The 17,423-nt window shown below is 35.5% G+C and overlaps 1 protein-coding gene across 1 annotated transcript in view; it reads right to left on the bottom strand.

The window, feature by feature from the left end:
• Window positions 1-17,423, bottom strand: part of thsd7ba (thrombospondin, type I, domain containing 7Ba) — a 402,582-nt gene that overhangs the window by 143,945 nt on the left and 241,214 nt on the right. Inside the window, exons 9-10 of the mRNA XM_056465204.1 lie at window positions 13,522-13,713; window positions 7,476-7,704 (exon numbers count right to left, since the gene is read on the bottom strand). Coding sequence (XP_056321179.1) covers window positions 7,476-7,704; window positions 13,522-13,713 — 421 coding nt within the window. The remainder of the gene's footprint in view (window positions 1-7,475; window positions 7,705-13,521; window positions 13,714-17,423) is intronic.

The raw sequence follows: 17,423 nt of genomic DNA, 5'->3' as shown, positions 1-17,423 counted from the left end.
CTAACCTGCCAGCCAGTCAACCAGCCAACCAACCAATCAACCAACCATTCAACCGACCAGCCAACCAACCAACCAACCAACCAACCAACCAACAAACCTAGCAATCAACCAACCAACCAGTTAACCAACCAACCAACCAACCAGCAAACCAACAAACCTACCAACCAACCAACCAACCAACCAAACATCCAACCATTCAGCCAACCAACCAACAAAGCTAGCAATTAACCAACCAACCAACCAACCAACCATTCAACCGACCAGCCAACAAACCTAGCAATCAACCAACCTACCAGCCAACCAACCAACCAACCAACCAACCAACCAACCAACCAACCAGCCAGCCAACCAACCAACCAACCAACCAACCTACCAATCAATCAATACAACAACAAAAAATCATAGGGTTTATAAGGATAGTTCACCCTTCAAATCTTAATGAGTTTATTTCTTCTGTTAAATGCAAAAGAAGATGTTTTGAAGAATGCTAAAAACCTGTAATATCCATAGTAGGAAAACAAATGCTATGGAAGTCAATGGTTACAGGTTGTTAGCATTTTTTTAAATATATTCTTTAGTGTTCAACAGAAGAAAGAAAATAATAAAGGTTTGAAACAAGTATAGTGTTCGTAATTATTCATTTTTGGGTGAACTATGCCTTTAAGAACCCAAACAAGTGGGGGATTTTATGTTTAGCTCTTTATTGCATAACATAGCCAGGTGAGGTAGCCGACAAAGTTTTTGGCAATCTTGCTTTTCAGCTAAATGCATCTAGTTTTAAACATTCTTTTACTGAAATGAGAAAAACTGTTAAAGTCAGCATCCTCTCAAAGTTACAGTCAAGCTGAAACCAATAACCAGGCCAGTGAAATACACCAGCCCATAAACTCACTTTACGCCACGTCATTAATATAAAAGAAAGAAATGGATAAGCGGCTGCATTATTTATGAGTCCCTTTTCCTAATGCACAACACAATATCTTCGACATGCTATGCAATAGAACATTTTATCTTACCCAAAGCACCATTACGGCACTCCCACAGGAAACATTTATCAAGGAAAGACCTGAGGCAACATCAGCCTCTCGCAAAGGAAACAGAGAAACAGTCACAGCCACTCACAGCACAAGACTGAGAATATTGACAGACTCAATGCATAAGATACGATTTCAGCAAAAGTAAACCTACTTCTCTGGTGAAAAGGTCAGATGAATGCGAATAGCTCTTCAGAAGCGCTTTCAGTTTTTAACTGTACATCTCATTCATGCTGTGTAAAAGTGTCAACAGATGCAGCAGGCGCCTCCAATATCTTTGAGGTTCAGCTTCTGTTGCTAAAGCGATGCTATTTGAATGGGAAACTATCAAAGTGGGTTTTCAAATGTGTGCGACTGTGTAGAAGCGATATGCAAAACTCATGCATTTGCTGAACAGCATGGTATGTTCAAAGACGCATCCCAGAGCAGAAGTGTCTAATAATATCTGCTTTAATTTAATGCACTGATCAAACTAAATGTACAAATATTTGCAAAATTTTGCAGAGGGAATACTATATATAGTGTATACTGTATAAACCTGGGAAAGAAAACAATGGCAATGAATGATTCGATATAGAAAATAGGCCGGATTCAGAGGATGCTGTAAAACTGAAAGCTTACAAACACACGCAAACACAACGATTCACTCTGGTTCTCTATTCTAATTGGCTGAGAGGTCTTTCCAGTCATGCAATATTCAACGGTATCATACAGTATATATCACTCCGCCTGAAGCAAATCTCACAAGTGTCATAGTTGAGAGCCAAATTCGCTGTTGTTTTACAAATACCACTGCTGTTGTGTCATGTTGGACATTCAATATGTGGTTTACTTATATTAATAGCACCTTTCAATGATTATTTTTTAAAGATGTTAGCTCTAGGGCGTTCATTGTCCACGTACCCCGCTGTAAGTAGCCTTACCCCGGACACTTATTCTGATATCTACCACTGGCTTTGATGCAAGTCTCAAAACTTGTTAAACATGATATATAATTTATTTTAGGCATATTTAATGGTACACCTCTAGATTTGTCAATGAATTATTTGTTCTAAAGCAAATAGATCTGAATACAAGCAGTTTTGTAATATAAATTGAACGTTATTTCAAAAAAGTTGAGTTTGGTGTTTTGACTTAATTGCTTAGCATTTTATTATAATGGCTAACATGGTATGGTATGGTGTGGTTTACAGTTATTGGTATGGTATGGTATAGTATGGTCAAAGACGCATCCCAGAGCAGAAGTGTCTAATAATAACTGCTTTAATTTAATCACTGTTGGGGAGGTTACTTTGGAAATGTAATAGATTACAGATTACCCTGTTTAAAATCTAATAAGTAGTTTACCTTTCAACGCATCGTGCTTATAAAAAACAGGCAAAACAACAGATTGATATTATTCAACATACTTAGAAGTAATCCCATTTGTGATCTTTAACATTTTCATAAGTAACTGTAATTTAATTACACATTTTTCTAACGAATTACTGTTATTTTTATTTTGTAATTAAATTACATAACACCGTTACATGTAACTAGTTACTCCCCAACACTGAATTAAATGCACTGATCAAACTAAATGTACAAATATTTGCAAAATTTAGCATAGGGAATACTATATCCTGTATACTGTATAAACCTGGGAGAAAAAAAAAACAATGCAATGTTAAAGCTATAAAAATGGATGCTATAAAGAAAACAGGCCGGATTCAGAGGATGCTGTAAAACTGAAAGCTTACAAACACACGCAAACACAACAATTCACTCTGGTTCTCTATTCTAATTGGCTGAGAAGTCCTACCAGTCATGCAATATTCAACGATATCATACAGTATATATCACTCCGCCTGAAGCAAAGCGCACAAGTGCCATGGTGGAGAGACAAACTCGCTGTTGTTTTACAAATACCACTGCTGTTGTGTCATGTTAGACTTTTTTAATATGTGGTTTATTTTTACGGATAGCACCTTTTCAATGATTATTCTTTACAAATGTTAGCTCCAGGGCGTTTATTGCTCACTTACCCTCCGGTGAGTAGCCTTACCTTGGACACTTATTCTGAAATCTACCACTGGCTTTGATACATGTTTCAAAACTTGTTAAACATGATATATAATTCATTTAAGTATATCTAATGGTACACCTCTAGACTCATCAAAGAATTATTTGTTCTAAAGCAAATAGATGTGAATATGTGCAAAGTTTTGTAATATAAATTGAATGCTATGTCAAAAAAGCTGAGTTTGACGTTTTTACTTAATCGCTTAGCATTATTTAAAATGGATAACATTTTAAAGGGAGCTGCTGCAAAAATATATTTCATATAAATAATAGAGACATATAATAACACTATTTAGTATTGATAAAGGGCGACAGTGGTTAGCACACAGCAAGAAGGTCACTAGTTCAAGTCCCGACTGGGTTAGTTGGCATTTGTAAAGTTTGCATGCTCTCCCCCACATTCCCTGGTTTCCCCCATACTTCAGTGACATGTGGTATAAAAGAATTGGATTAACCAAATTGGGCGTAGCGTATGAGTGTGTGTAAATGTGAGAGTGTATGGGTGTTTCCCAGTACTGGGTTTTGACTAGAAGGGCATCCTCTGCGTAAAAAACATAAGCTGAAATATTTGGTGGTTCATTTCGGTGTGGTGACCCCTGATAAACAAGGCACTAAGCCGAAAGAAAAATGAATCATATTGATAAATAGTCTGAGTTTGTGGGCATTGTTATGCCATTGGATGTAGACGAAATGCTTTATGAGCAATAAAAAAAAAAATTTAACAAAAGATTTGCTATTAAGATGCAAAAATCTGAATTGACCAGCATTATCAAGAAATCCCTGTAATTGTTAAAAGTATACTAAAATATTGCTTTCCTCAGTGGGTTCTCAAAAATGTTTTAACTTGAAGTTGAGACTAACCCGAAGATTAAACGTAGATGCAATAATGATAAAGAAATAAAGAATAAAGAAATCATATTCACACAGCTCATAAACCTTTTTCATTTTTTTAAATACTGTACACGGTGTCCTTAATGCAATATTGTTGTAGATGGTAGATATATTTGTTCAGACAGCGTAGTCAAAAGGCTATATTATGTCGGTTGCCATAGTAAACCAATACCAAGAGACATAAGATAGTAGTAAGCATGATTTATGAACATTACCAGCCCGTGCCTACAGTACATATGCTGTATCAAAAACTATTCCCTTGTTTACTCATTCATGTGTAGGGAATACCATATGTGAGTATAATGAGAGAATTTCAATGCAAATACTGACACTACTTCACTATGCGTGTGATACAGTGTTGCAGTCGGTGAATCCAGAAGGGAAAATAAAACAAAACATTTACAGTATGCTCTGACTAAGGTAAACCTACAATTTTAAGGTGACACACTGCAGGGTTTTGAGTTATTTGGCTTTTGCCTAAAGTGTTTTTCCAATTGAGTGTAAAGAAAACATCTAAACTACAAATCTTTTTCTTGATGCCCTTTTAGATTTAAGTAGATTTAAATTACAATACACATCCAAACAATTCTTCTACTACTTGTTTTAATTATGGTTGGCAACAACGTGACATCTCTCTGAACACTGTAACAGATAAAAGGAGTCTTCGAAGCTAGATCATGCATATTAATGAAGTTGCATCTCATTCACAATAGAGCACGCTGATTGGTTCGAACCAAGTTTTTCTCATAAATTATTGAACAGATGTGCTGAAAACTCAATGACGTCACTTTGTACCAGCCGGCACAGACAGCCAATCTGTATGCTGGAATTTACACAAGGATTTCATCGCTGTGACATTGCTTAAAAAGAACAAATTTGCTCTAAACAACCACTTTTTATTGTAATATATGTCCTAATAGTGTTTTTTAGCAATGTGGGACTGTCAACATCTCAAAAAAATGTGTTGTGGTGTTTCATTACCCTTTTAATATGTTTTCTCAAAATGTGTTGCTTGTTCTGCACTGAGCCATAAATCTCCACTTTAGCAGCCCTTATATAGACAAATCTTTACATTTTATTAGTATAGTTTTACAGAGACATGAGTTTTTGCATAATTTGCCTTATCATTTAAAATATTATTACCCCAATATAGGGATTAATTTTTTTATTTGCTGACGCGTAAAGTGATAATAAAAAAGGAGAAAAAATCCTGTTGAGTTATTAATATATTTTATAATATACTTTTTAAAACCTTTTTCATTTTTGTGCTTGACATGTTTGCAAATCCATGCATATTTAATGAAATAATGTCACATTTGTAAGTTGAAATGTGACATTTTAGAAAAATTGTAATATAAAACATAAACATAAACATTCTTAAATAAATCAAACAACTGCGCTAAAAAGACTTTTCCTGCTTGTAAACTACTTATTTAAAATGAGTTGAAACAACACAATTTTTAAAAAAATTTTTTGACAACACGTGGAGGGGTAGGGGTGTCCCAATTCTCTTTAGCCTGAAGGCATAGGGCTAAGGGGAAGGGTAGATACCATTCGAAAGAGAGATTTTCAGGACCACACTCGAAAGGGTAAGAAAATGTTCTAGAATACACCAGCCACAACGGCAGCATAGCTGCACCCGGAAGTCAGGAGATGCACAAATTAGTATTTTTTTGTCATTATTACGAATTTTCATGACAAACAAAGATATGTTTTAATATATTATTAACAGCGTTGGGTTTCACCATCATGCTTTTTTAAAACGCAAAAATAAAAACCGCTAAATTTCGCTATCTGTAATCCCTAATAATAACTCCTGTATAGCAGTTCCACAACATTCTTTCTCTCGATGACACTGGAATACCCTGTCAGAAGGTCTATTGGCTGTAAATGAGCTTTTTACAGTGTCTGCTATAATGTTAATGTTGTTTTCTTGTGTTTACATACATAAATATGGCCACGGTGTACATGCACAGTATAGTTATCATCTTAATACCACATTAGATCGTCATGATAACATGATATTGTTGCCTTCAGTGATTTCCTGAAGATAAATACCAAAAATAAATAAAGCAACTAGAATAACTACAGCAGTCGCAATCATCGATCTCATATGAAGCAAGAGCTCACGGTGACATATGATGACGTTTGCAGGTGCTGTAATGGTGTCCCATTTCTTAGGGGTAAATTTTGAAGCCCTTCCCCTTAAAGCCTGGTTTATACTCCACTAGTATAAACCAGACTAGTGTCCACTAGTTCTCATGAGTGCGTGTGGTGAATGTGACATCATCGATGTGTTTGCGGAGGTTTCCTTTCCGTGTGCACAACGTGATTTCGGATGGTGGAGCGCACGATTTTTTTTAGACTCGAGCGAACAGTTTGTGCGGAACCGCATTTGATTTGAGTTGAATATGAACCACTTTGAAGAGATTTTGCATGAAACAGGTACATCTTTATGATCCGTCTATGTGTGATCATATGGATAACCAGATGGACAATAATGTTTGGCTAGATATTGCAACAGCCATGGGAAAGGAAGAAAGTTTTTGTTAAAAAGTTTGAAAAAACCAGAGGGATAAGTTTGTTTAAGCCACAAGAGGCCATGGCCATTCATAGGTTTTATACTGATGTATATGACACAAGTTTGAATTAAAAACAATTTAATAGCTACAAAACTGTAATTAAGGAACCAATTATTTCTTATTATTATTTTCTAGGCTTTATTGGTAATAAATCTATATATATATAAAAAAACATCTGCATTTTTAAGTAAATGTACTTTTTTTGCTTTTATTTTTGCCATAATAAAAAAATAAAAAATAAATAAAAAATATATATATATATTTGTAGAGTAATCCATGTTCTTTTGTCATTAATATTTTAAGAAGCTTTAATAGATTAAACTGTCTGAGATATGAACAAAAGCAAGTGATGCATCAAAGTTTGTTTAAAAAAAAATCTTGGATCGCATAAGAAATCTTTATAATCATTAAAATAATTTATAAAAATAATACAAATTAATTAGTTAAACATTTTTTAACAATATTAATGATATGACAGTTTATCCGTCTGATTTTACGGTCAGTTTCTTTTGACTGCCCCCTGTTGTTTTAAAGAATATCACAACAGCGAACATGTCAAGTATAAAAGCTTCGATGGCAGTCAGTGAAGGTCCGCGACACGGCGCCAGGCGAAAGTATATATGAGGCTTTACACTCTATTTGAAGGGCCAAATGGAAGTGGAAGGGGTAGGGGTACAAAAATAGAATTGGGATTGGGCCTAAGTGTTCTTGATTTAACTTCAAATCAAATCAGTGAACACCAAAGACTAGAAAAATATAGCAATTTACCTTCACGCTATGAGCAGTGGAGGGAAATCTATGTGCTTTAATCTAACCTCTACAAAATGCAACTGAAAGCACTATCAGTGCGGTGTGTAGAAATGCACAAATCCACAGATTATAAATGTCATACATAAAAATAAGGCACCTTTTGGGAATAACCGGCCCGGCGCCCATTTTCATGCAGGCCACTTTACGGATCTGCAGCCCGACAGCACAGGTGGCCGTTCCGTTCCAGTAGCCGCTGCCATTTACATTCATGGAGGAGTCTTCAATGCAAGGCCCCCACGGCGAAGCTTCCCAGAAGAAGGTGATGCATGGATGATCATTACAAGTTCTCCACTCCTCCAGAGCAGTAGCAGCTGGACACGTCTTATCTGGGAATGGGAGAGATCATTAACTGCATTACAGATGGAAAAGCCTCTCTTAAGTTTGCTTTAATGCTCCATAAAATGTTAACGAGCTACAAGAGGCATGAGATGGAAATCTACTGAGGTTTGTGAAGGATGTAGATACAGTACAGTATATGTGAAAAGGAAAACAGAACATAAAAGTGATAATGATGTAATATTTAATAAAAATGAACACTCTTAATACCACTAATAATAACAATAATATTAATAATAATACTAATACTACTACTGCTACCAATAATAATAATAATAATAATAATAATAATAATAATAATAATAATAATAATAATAATTATGATTCATTCAATTTCTTTTCAGCTTAGTCCCTTTATTAATCAGGTGTCGCTACAGCGGAATGAACTGCCAACTAATCCAGCAAATATTTTACGCAGCGGATGTCCACTGGGAAACACCCATACACTCCCCCATTCACACACATACACCATAGCCAATGTAGTTTATTCAATTCCCTTGTACCGCATGTCTTTGGACCGTAGGGGGATTCCAGAGCACCTGGAGGAAACCCATGCGATCACGGGGAGAACATGCAAACTCCACACAGAAATGCCAACTGACCCAGCCAGGCTTGAACCAGTGACTTTCTTGCGGTGAGGCGATCGTGCTACCCACTGTGCCACAGTGACGCATAATAATAATAATATTAAAGAATAAATAATAATAATAATAAATAATAATAATATTAAAGAGTAAATAATAATAATAATAAATAATAATGATATTAAAGAATAAATAATAATAATAATAATAATAATAATAATAATAATAATCATAATCGTAATAATAAGAAAAAATTAATGAACAGATAATTAATTATTATTAATAATAATAATAATAATTTGTTTCAAATTGTAGTTTCTTTTTAAATGCTTCAATGGTCAAACAACATAAACAAAAAAAGATAAATAAACAAAATTAAAATAAAGAATGGAACAAAATACGTTTTAAATTATATGAAATTGTACAGAAATTGAGATTAAATTACACGAGCTTACTAATTGAAATATGCTTGAAGTACTAAAGAAAAAAATGCAACAACAACCATTAGCAAATATAAAATCTAATAAAACTATAAGATTATTATTTTTTAATATTTCATATTGTTAAAAAGCTATTTTAAACTAAAAGTGCACTACAGAATGACTACAGAATTAAGACACAATCTAGAAAGAAAAATATAAAGAAAATATAATAGAATATTTTCAAAACAAAATATTGACTGTAAATAAATAGCACATAAACACAGACACACACGCACACATACACACACTTATTGACTAATAATAATAATAATAATGGATGGATTTTATTCAGACTTAAATGTGCCCTGTAATAACACAGCCAGAACTCTGGAAAATGAAGAAAAAAGCCCAGGAAAGACGTTGACACATTCTTGCCCCCTTTCCTGAACTTTCCTTCCCTTCTGTTATTTATAAATACACAGGTGTGACTGGTCACAAGGTTTTGTTCAATGTTTTTGATAACTTTTAGTTTAATCCCAACGATTAAATCTTTAATGGTTAACATTCATTGCTCTCAAAGGGGATTTAAAGAGAAAGACGAGTCTGTATCCAGACCGGCTTGTAGTGAAGAGCTCTCAAGCTCCACACAATGTATAATTTGGACTTCCATCTATACTCCTAGATTTTTCCTTGAGTAATTGAATCTGAATAGGCTTTTATTGTTTGGTTCTGTAATTGGCATGATACACTTTCATCTGTAAAATAAAGTGTCAAGTTTTGATGCATTCTGAATTCTCCTGAAATCTTTTATATCCAGTAGATTATGTGGAGGCTGAGTCTACCATAATACTGTGTATATGATATCCAAACGAATCGCACGAGACTGTTTGGAGCAGTCGGCATTTCAGTTCAGAGACTTTTCAGTAACACTTTATTTTGATGGTCCATTTGAGCAGGGGTGGGCAAACTCGGTCCTGGAGGGCCGGTGTCCTGCACAGTTTAGCTCCAACTCTAATCAAACACACCTGCTTATAGATTTCTAGTGATCTTGCAGATACTGATTAGCGTGTTCAGGTGTGTTTGATTAGTGTTGGACCTAAACTGTGCAGGACACTGGCCCTCCAGGACCGAGTTTGCCCACCCCTGCATTTGAGTATTAGTAGACTGTCTGCTTAATATCTGTTGATACTGCTCCTTCAACAGAAATCTAACCCCAACCTAACAGTCTACTTATAATCTAATGAGAATTAGTTGGCATGTAGATGCAATGTAACTTAATTCAACAAATGGACCATCAAAATAAAGTGTGACCGACTATTCGATTTCAGGTTATCACTGATATTAGCAAAAAGCATGGAGATGACTAAATTAACTACACTTTTAGTACAAGTGAGCAGGAGGCAACCGAACTAATTCGGTATTATTAATCCTCTGACTAACTTCAGAATGTCAAGATCATGTCTGTGAGAAACAGGCAAATCCCGGGGGGTGAAAACTCCCTAATGAATGGATAACTGAAGAGTACAAGATCAGATATAAATCAAAACTCTAAATTGATTCAGGGACAACAAAAGTAACCCGTTCCTAATTAGAAACTAAGTATAAATTTGATGGTCACTTAAAAATTGGAGTCAGATTGAATTTGAAGCTGAAAACAAACATAAATAACTTAATAAATAACAGAAATCTTATCAGAAGCGCTAGAAAAGGCTTACATGCATTTAACCTTCGACCATTTATCAGATTCCATCAGTGGGCCAATAGAATGGAATCTTACAACATGTTTGGAAAGCAATTGAAACTCAAAAATCTGCCATACAGCTGAAAAAAAAAAGATATCTTCTGCTTTTGCCAAAAATATCATGCTGATCACTAATCAAAACATACGCATTCCCAATCAAACCCCTGCTCCATCACATTGTTCATTTTGAAATAAGTGAACTAAACCTTGGCTTCAGGCTGAATGTGTATTCCACACATGACGCAGGAACATCTGTGACAAGTTCTGCGAGCTCAGCCTCCAAAATTACTTCTGCACTTTTTATAATTAAAAGTAATTCCTACTCCATCTGCCCTTGAAGCTAATGACATTGTATTGACATTCAGCCTTTCTCCATAACACAGGGACTCATTATGAGTGTAACGTAGACCGGCTGAATATTAATAAGGGCTTGTCTGATTAATGACACTCGGTGGATGGTGTGTAGAGGCTGGGGCTTTATTTCCATTTTTCCAGATGCACGGAGAAAAGTGTAAGCGTGCGCGTGTGTGTATGTGTGTGTGTCAGCGGAGGAGGCGGGAGTAGAGTCTCTAGACTAAGGTATATTTAAGTCTTAATTACACAGCTCTTTCTGTCATTGCAGAAAGACTGTGTGTGATTGGGAAAACCCACAGCTGTATGTAGGCAGACAGAAAAATGAGACCCTGCGAACACATTTTTATCACTGCTCCTCTCAAGCAAATATACAGGATGTGAAATTGCTCCACTGGAGAAAACTTCTTTGTTTTTAGTAAACATTTTGAGTGCCCTTATTATGATCCAGGATTACCTGTCATGTGGGGTGTAATGGAGCTGTTTTGGAATGTAAAGGACTGTAAAAGTTTCAAAGATCCCGAAAAGAAAGAAGCGATTCTGAACTGCTGAAATGAGTCGTCAGTAATTCAAGTCTGTTGAATTCCTGCAAAATCTGACATAGATTTGTGATATATTTGCATAAAGCCAACATATCTTTATTGGCTGCCTGAAAACTACGTCTACTTTGAACAATTTCCTACTGTTCATATCACTGTTTGCAAGTGTTGTGAAGGCTTCCAGTGCTGAAATTCAGAATGACAGTTTTGTTTGTGACATGTAAACTGCAAATGTAACTGTAAACTGACTACAGCAAACCCTGGGCCATTTTTATTGAGTTATGGAAAGAAGGGGTTTGAAGTAGTGTTAACTTTGTTAATTAAATAAATGACAATAAATAAATGTAAAAAAAAAAATAATAATAAAATAATAAATAAATAAAATAAAATAAAATAAAATAAAATAAAATAAAATAAAATAAAATAAAATAAAATAAAATAAAATAAAATTAATAAAATTATATAAATAAAATTAATTAAATAAATAAATAAATAAATAAATAAATAAATAAATAAATAAATAAATAAATAAATAAATAAAAACCTGTATTTATTTATTTATTCATTCATTCTCCTTCAGCTTAGTCCCTTTATTCACCAGGGGTCACCACAGCAGAATGATCCGCCAACTTATCCAGCATATTTTTTATACAGTGGATGCTCTTCCAGCTGCAACCCAGTACTGGGAAACATCCATAAACACTCATTCACACAGATACACGGCCAATTATTTTATTCAATTCACCTATACCATATGTCTTTGGACTGTGGGGGAAACCCACATGAACACGGGAAGAACAATCTCCACACAGAAATACCAACTGATCCAGCAAGGACTTAAACCTTTTTGCTGTGAGGAAACAGTGCTAACCACTGAGCCACCCTGTTGCCTAAAAACCTGCAATTTTTATTTTTTATTTTTTTGCCAGAGATTAAAATGAGGGACGTTAGTAAGGTTGTTAAATACTTACTGACTATTTCACCGTGCAGTGTCAGTATCTATATCAAAGATTTTGTAAAACAAACAAACAAAACAAAACAGAGAGCTTTCATGCTTGTGGTTGTCAAATGTCAAGTGTTTAAATCACCCAGTCTTAAGTTTTAGATATTCTGCTCAAATGAAATGGAATGAATAGGTGTAATAAGAGTGTTCTTCCGTGAGCTCCAAAAAATTCTTGACTGTATTATTTTATGACTGTGGTTTGTGAATAAAGTACTTGTGCAGCTTGTGTGTCTATTTATTTATTTATTTGTCTGTTGGTCTGTCTGTTTATTTATTTAGCTGTTGCTTCAACAGAAAAAAATAGACACTTATTGTTAATACCATTAAAAAATCACTGCTTTATTTTTCACAGTTTAGATTTTCATAAAGTTTTCTAAAAGTAGACAGAGAGCATACTTCTTACATTTTAAATAAATCAGTACACCAAATGGCAGGGTGACGCAGTGGTGCAATAGGTAGTGCTGTTGCCTCACAGCAAGAAGGTCGCTGGTTTAAGCCTCGGCTGGGTCAGTTGGCTATTCTGTGTGGAGTTTGCATGTTCTCCCTGTGTTTGCGTGGGTTTTCTCTGGGTGCTCCGGTTTCCCCCACAAGTCCAAAGACATGCGGTATAAGTGAACTGAATAAGCTAAATTGGCCGTAGTGGCATGTTTGTGGCATCCGTTGCGTGAAACATATGCTGGATAAGTTGGTGGGTCATTCCTCTGTGGTGACCCCTGATTAATAATTAGGGACAAAGCCGTAAAGAAAATGAATGAGTTATAAGTTTAGGCAGCTTAATATACACAACAGGGGTTTCATGGAGGAAAACTAGACAAAAACGCTGAGCCGTTTGGTTGTCTAAAGAAAGGTTGGAGGGGTTGGGGGGGGGGGGGGTTCCAAGACTAATATAAAATTCAGAAAAATGTATGTATAGCAAAATGTAAGGATTCTTAAGACATGTCAAACACTGTGAGAAAGCAGATGATGCAATGTTTATTATGAAAATATTTATTATTATGAACCTTCCATGAATGAAAACCTATTGCAGAAAACCTCCCAAACAAAGCAGTTTAATAGTGTACTTTAGGAATGCACTGGGAATGAAAAAGATTAGGAGTCAAAGTCAAAACAATGTCACATGCACCATGAATCTGAATCAAACACCACAGTATATGAAAATCAACTGACCTTCTCCTGGCAAGCCTAATATGGTGCGTATGCGACTCTGACGGCCCTCAGAGTTTTTGCTGGAGCAGCTGTGAGAGCAGGAGGACCAGTGAGACCAGGAGCTGAGCACACAGTCACCAGAACAGGCCATCTCACAGGACACCTCAGCAGGGGGAGACTGTTCTTCACAGAGCTCCTCTGGGACAAGCTGCCCTGTTCAGAGAAACACAAGACAAGATGTCATGTCACTGTTATTACTAGATATCAGAGGAGCTTATATGCTAAATGTGAATGCTTGCCCATTTCTTTCCTAAAAAATAAAAAGGTGGATATTTTTACACTTTTCACCTTCTTCTACATTTCTTCTAGAGTTGTTTTAGGACTTCTGGTGCATTTGCCTACAAGGGTAGTAATTGTGTGTTTATGACAATACATAAAACATCTAAGAAAAAAATCCTAGTTTGCAACATCAAGCAGCATAACAAGCCTTTTTATGGCTAAAAAAATCTATGGAAGTGAATGTGACCGGAAGTCTCGAGACAATTAAGTTCCAATAGCTGTGAAATTCAAGTAAATGAATGGAGTTCAATACGTATTGACTGAAAAACTCAAGAACAGACAAATATGCACAGACATGGACAGACAGATATATAAGTTCAGTCAGGTCCATAAATATTAGGACATCAACACAATTCTAACATATTCTAATATTTTAACACAATCGATTTGAAATGAAATGAATTTGTGCTTTAACAATTTTTTTAATTGTCAGCTTTAATTTGAGGAATGCTGTAGGAATTACAACAGTTTGCATATGTGCCTCCCACTTGTTAAGGGACCACAAGTAATTGGACAGAATAATAATCATAAATCAAACTTTCACTTTTTAATACTTGATTGCAAATCCTTTGCAGTCAATTACAATCTGAAGTCTGGAACGCACAGACATCATCAGACGCTGGGTTTCATTAATGGTGGTGATCTGCCAGGCCTCTACAGCAACTGTCTTCAGTTTCTGCTTGTTCATAATGCATTTTCCCTTTAGTTTTGTTTTCAGCATGTAAAATGCATGCTCAATCGGATTAAAGTTAGGGGATTGACTTGGCCATTGCATAACATTCTACTTCTTTCCCTTCAAAAACTCTTTGGTTGCTTCTGCAGTTTGCTTTGGGTCATTCTTCATCTTCACTGTGAACGCCATTCAATGAGTTCTAAAGTATTTGGCTGAATATGAGCTGAAAATATTGCCTGAAACACTTCAGAATTCATCCTGATGCTTTTGTCAGCAGTCACATCATCAATAAATACAAGAGAACCAGTTCCACTGGCAGCCAAATACAGTACATGCCCACACCATGAGACTACCACCACCATGGTTCACTGCTTAGGATCATGAGCAGTTCCTTTTCTTCTCCATACTCTTCTCTTCCCATCACTCTGGTACAAGTTGGTCTTGAACTCATCTGTCCATAGGATGTTGTTCCAGCACTGTAAAGGCTTTTTTAGAACTTTAATCTGGCCTTCCTGTTTTTGAGACTTACATCTTGTGGTGAACCCTCTGTATTCACACTGGTAAAGTATTCTCTTGTTTGTTGACTTTAACACACATAGACCTACCTCTTGGAGAGTGTTATTGATCTGGCCAACTGTTGTGAAGGGTTATATCTTCACCGGGGAAAGAATTCTTCAGCCCAATATTTATGGACCTGACTGTATGTTCCAGTGGATCAAAATCTTAAAACAACTAAGAAACAACCAAAATATTCTTTTTGATACACTTTATGTGTTGACTACTGTATACTTATTTTCTTTTTTCTACAATTACAATACCCGCATTTTGAGCATTTGCTTATTAAAATCTTAATTTTATTAATTTTTCCTATTATTTATTCATAAATTATTTTATTTATATATTTTTGCATGTGCCTGAACAGGGATCAATATTGTAAAATTTTAAATTAATATAATACTGAAGAAAGTTTATTAAAGATTATAGAAAATATATCACTATTTGTCTGTGATTGTCTTGTGTATTTTCCTGAGGTATATGTTACATAAATTCTATACTGTATGCCACAGACCACAAAATCTGCAGACTATTTCAGATTTCATACAGTGATTTTCTGTGACCTTCACATTATCCAGATTTAGGCATTTGCTTTGACAAATGCAAATTAGTCTTCAAACCCAAGCTACCTTCACAGGACAGAGAGAAATTCATTGTGCTTTTGCACTGAGGTGGAATAAGCCATCGAATAAAATAGCCACATAACTCAACATTACAAGAGTAAATCATAATCATTGCAAGATCCCCATTATAAATGTGCTCATATTCACAGCTTTCATCTTTTTAATGCAACTTAGATGAAGACAAAGAGGGTTTTATCTCCAAATAAGAGACCAACAATTGCCATTCATCAGCTTTTTGTATTGGATCACAGAAATGGAAAACATGAAAATAGAGGGGGCAATTTAGATTCCATTATGATGAACACTCATATTCCGATGACGCTCACGATCAAGACTGTCAAAGTTACAACAGCACACAATATTGTACTGATAATGCCATCAATTTCTCCACAAAAAAGAATCGGCTCTTCAATCTTCAAACAAATTAACTAAGGGAAATATTTGCTTTGTGAGTTGCCACCGATTTCACTAATGACTGCTTGATCAGATGGGCAGAATACGTTTCCTTTCGCCCGCAGGAATGAAAAAAAGATTTGAACAGGAAACCGTATTTGAGAGGATGAACCAAAGGCCATTTAATTTATTGGATGCCAGCGAGCTATCAAAAGACAGAAGAGAAAGAGAGCTGGGCTGTCGGCTGAGGTTGGTGAGAGGAAAACTCTCATTTCATGCATGAAAGAGAGACATTAATCCTTCCATTCACTTCTTCAGAATTACACAAAACTTTCCTATAACGATTAAACCCCCAACAAACAAGCGCAAACCCTTGGAATGCAGCACCACAATGGTTGAATTTCCCAAAAAGTTCGATAACTGAAAGTGAATGACAGGATTTGGCAGAAATAATGAGAGCTAAATCTCTTCACACGCAGTTAAGCAATAAATAATAACCCAGGGGTAGATTTGCTATCTATTTATTTTCGCCCTGCTGTAACTACAACCATGTCAAGAGGCTATGAATGTGAGATGGCTGATGTTTTTGATCCAATGAGGCAGAGATGGAAGATTTTCCCTAAGGCGAGTCTCCAGCCCTCCGCCTCCAACCTTTAGCACCCTGCTTCTTGAGTCATCAAAGGAAAAAGGCTGGCGTAGAACGGCTCTAGGCAGATTTTTGGCAATCAAGTTGCTGTTGCAAAACACTACAGGCAACCATGTGATCCAGATTTCAATGAGTTTGAAGATAACAGTTGTGTGTGTGTGTGTGAGGTGGAAGACGCCTGAGCACAATTTAAACCGCAGACAGACAGACAGACAGACCGGGAAATCTCTTAGCCACTTTGAGCTTTCTCCACCATGAAAAGAGGTATTTGGTCTGCTCTATAAACAGAGGTGTTCGGTCTATTCTTAGCATCGGCAGTTATTGACTGACTGAAATGAATGCATTTCTACTGGCTTCAGCAAATGCAGCGAAATATGAAAAAAAAGGCAGATTACCTGTATTAAATTTGGAGATTTTAAGCACATCAGGGTTTGATTTTTAAAGAAATCCTATTTGCTCACTAAGCATACATTTATTTGATGAGAAATACTGTATGTGATTTTCAGAAAGTCTTCTATTATACTGATATGCTGAACAAGGAACATTTCTTTACAATAACAAATTATTATGTTGAAACGTTGGCAGCGTACACTGTTACATTTTTATCATTAACTGATGAACAATAAGCTAAAAATAGCCCCTTCTCTTTTATTTTATTAAAAATTAATAAATGATTGTTTGTTTTAACAGTAGT

Source organism: Danio aesculapii, chromosome 9 (assembly GCF_903798145.1).
Source record: "Danio aesculapii chromosome 9, fDanAes4.1, whole genome shotgun sequence".
Taxonomy (NCBI): domain Eukaryota; kingdom Metazoa; phylum Chordata; class Actinopteri; order Cypriniformes; family Danionidae; genus Danio; species Danio aesculapii.
Note: the sequence above shows the minus strand (reverse complement) of the source record. Positions and strands in the feature narration are given on the sequence as shown.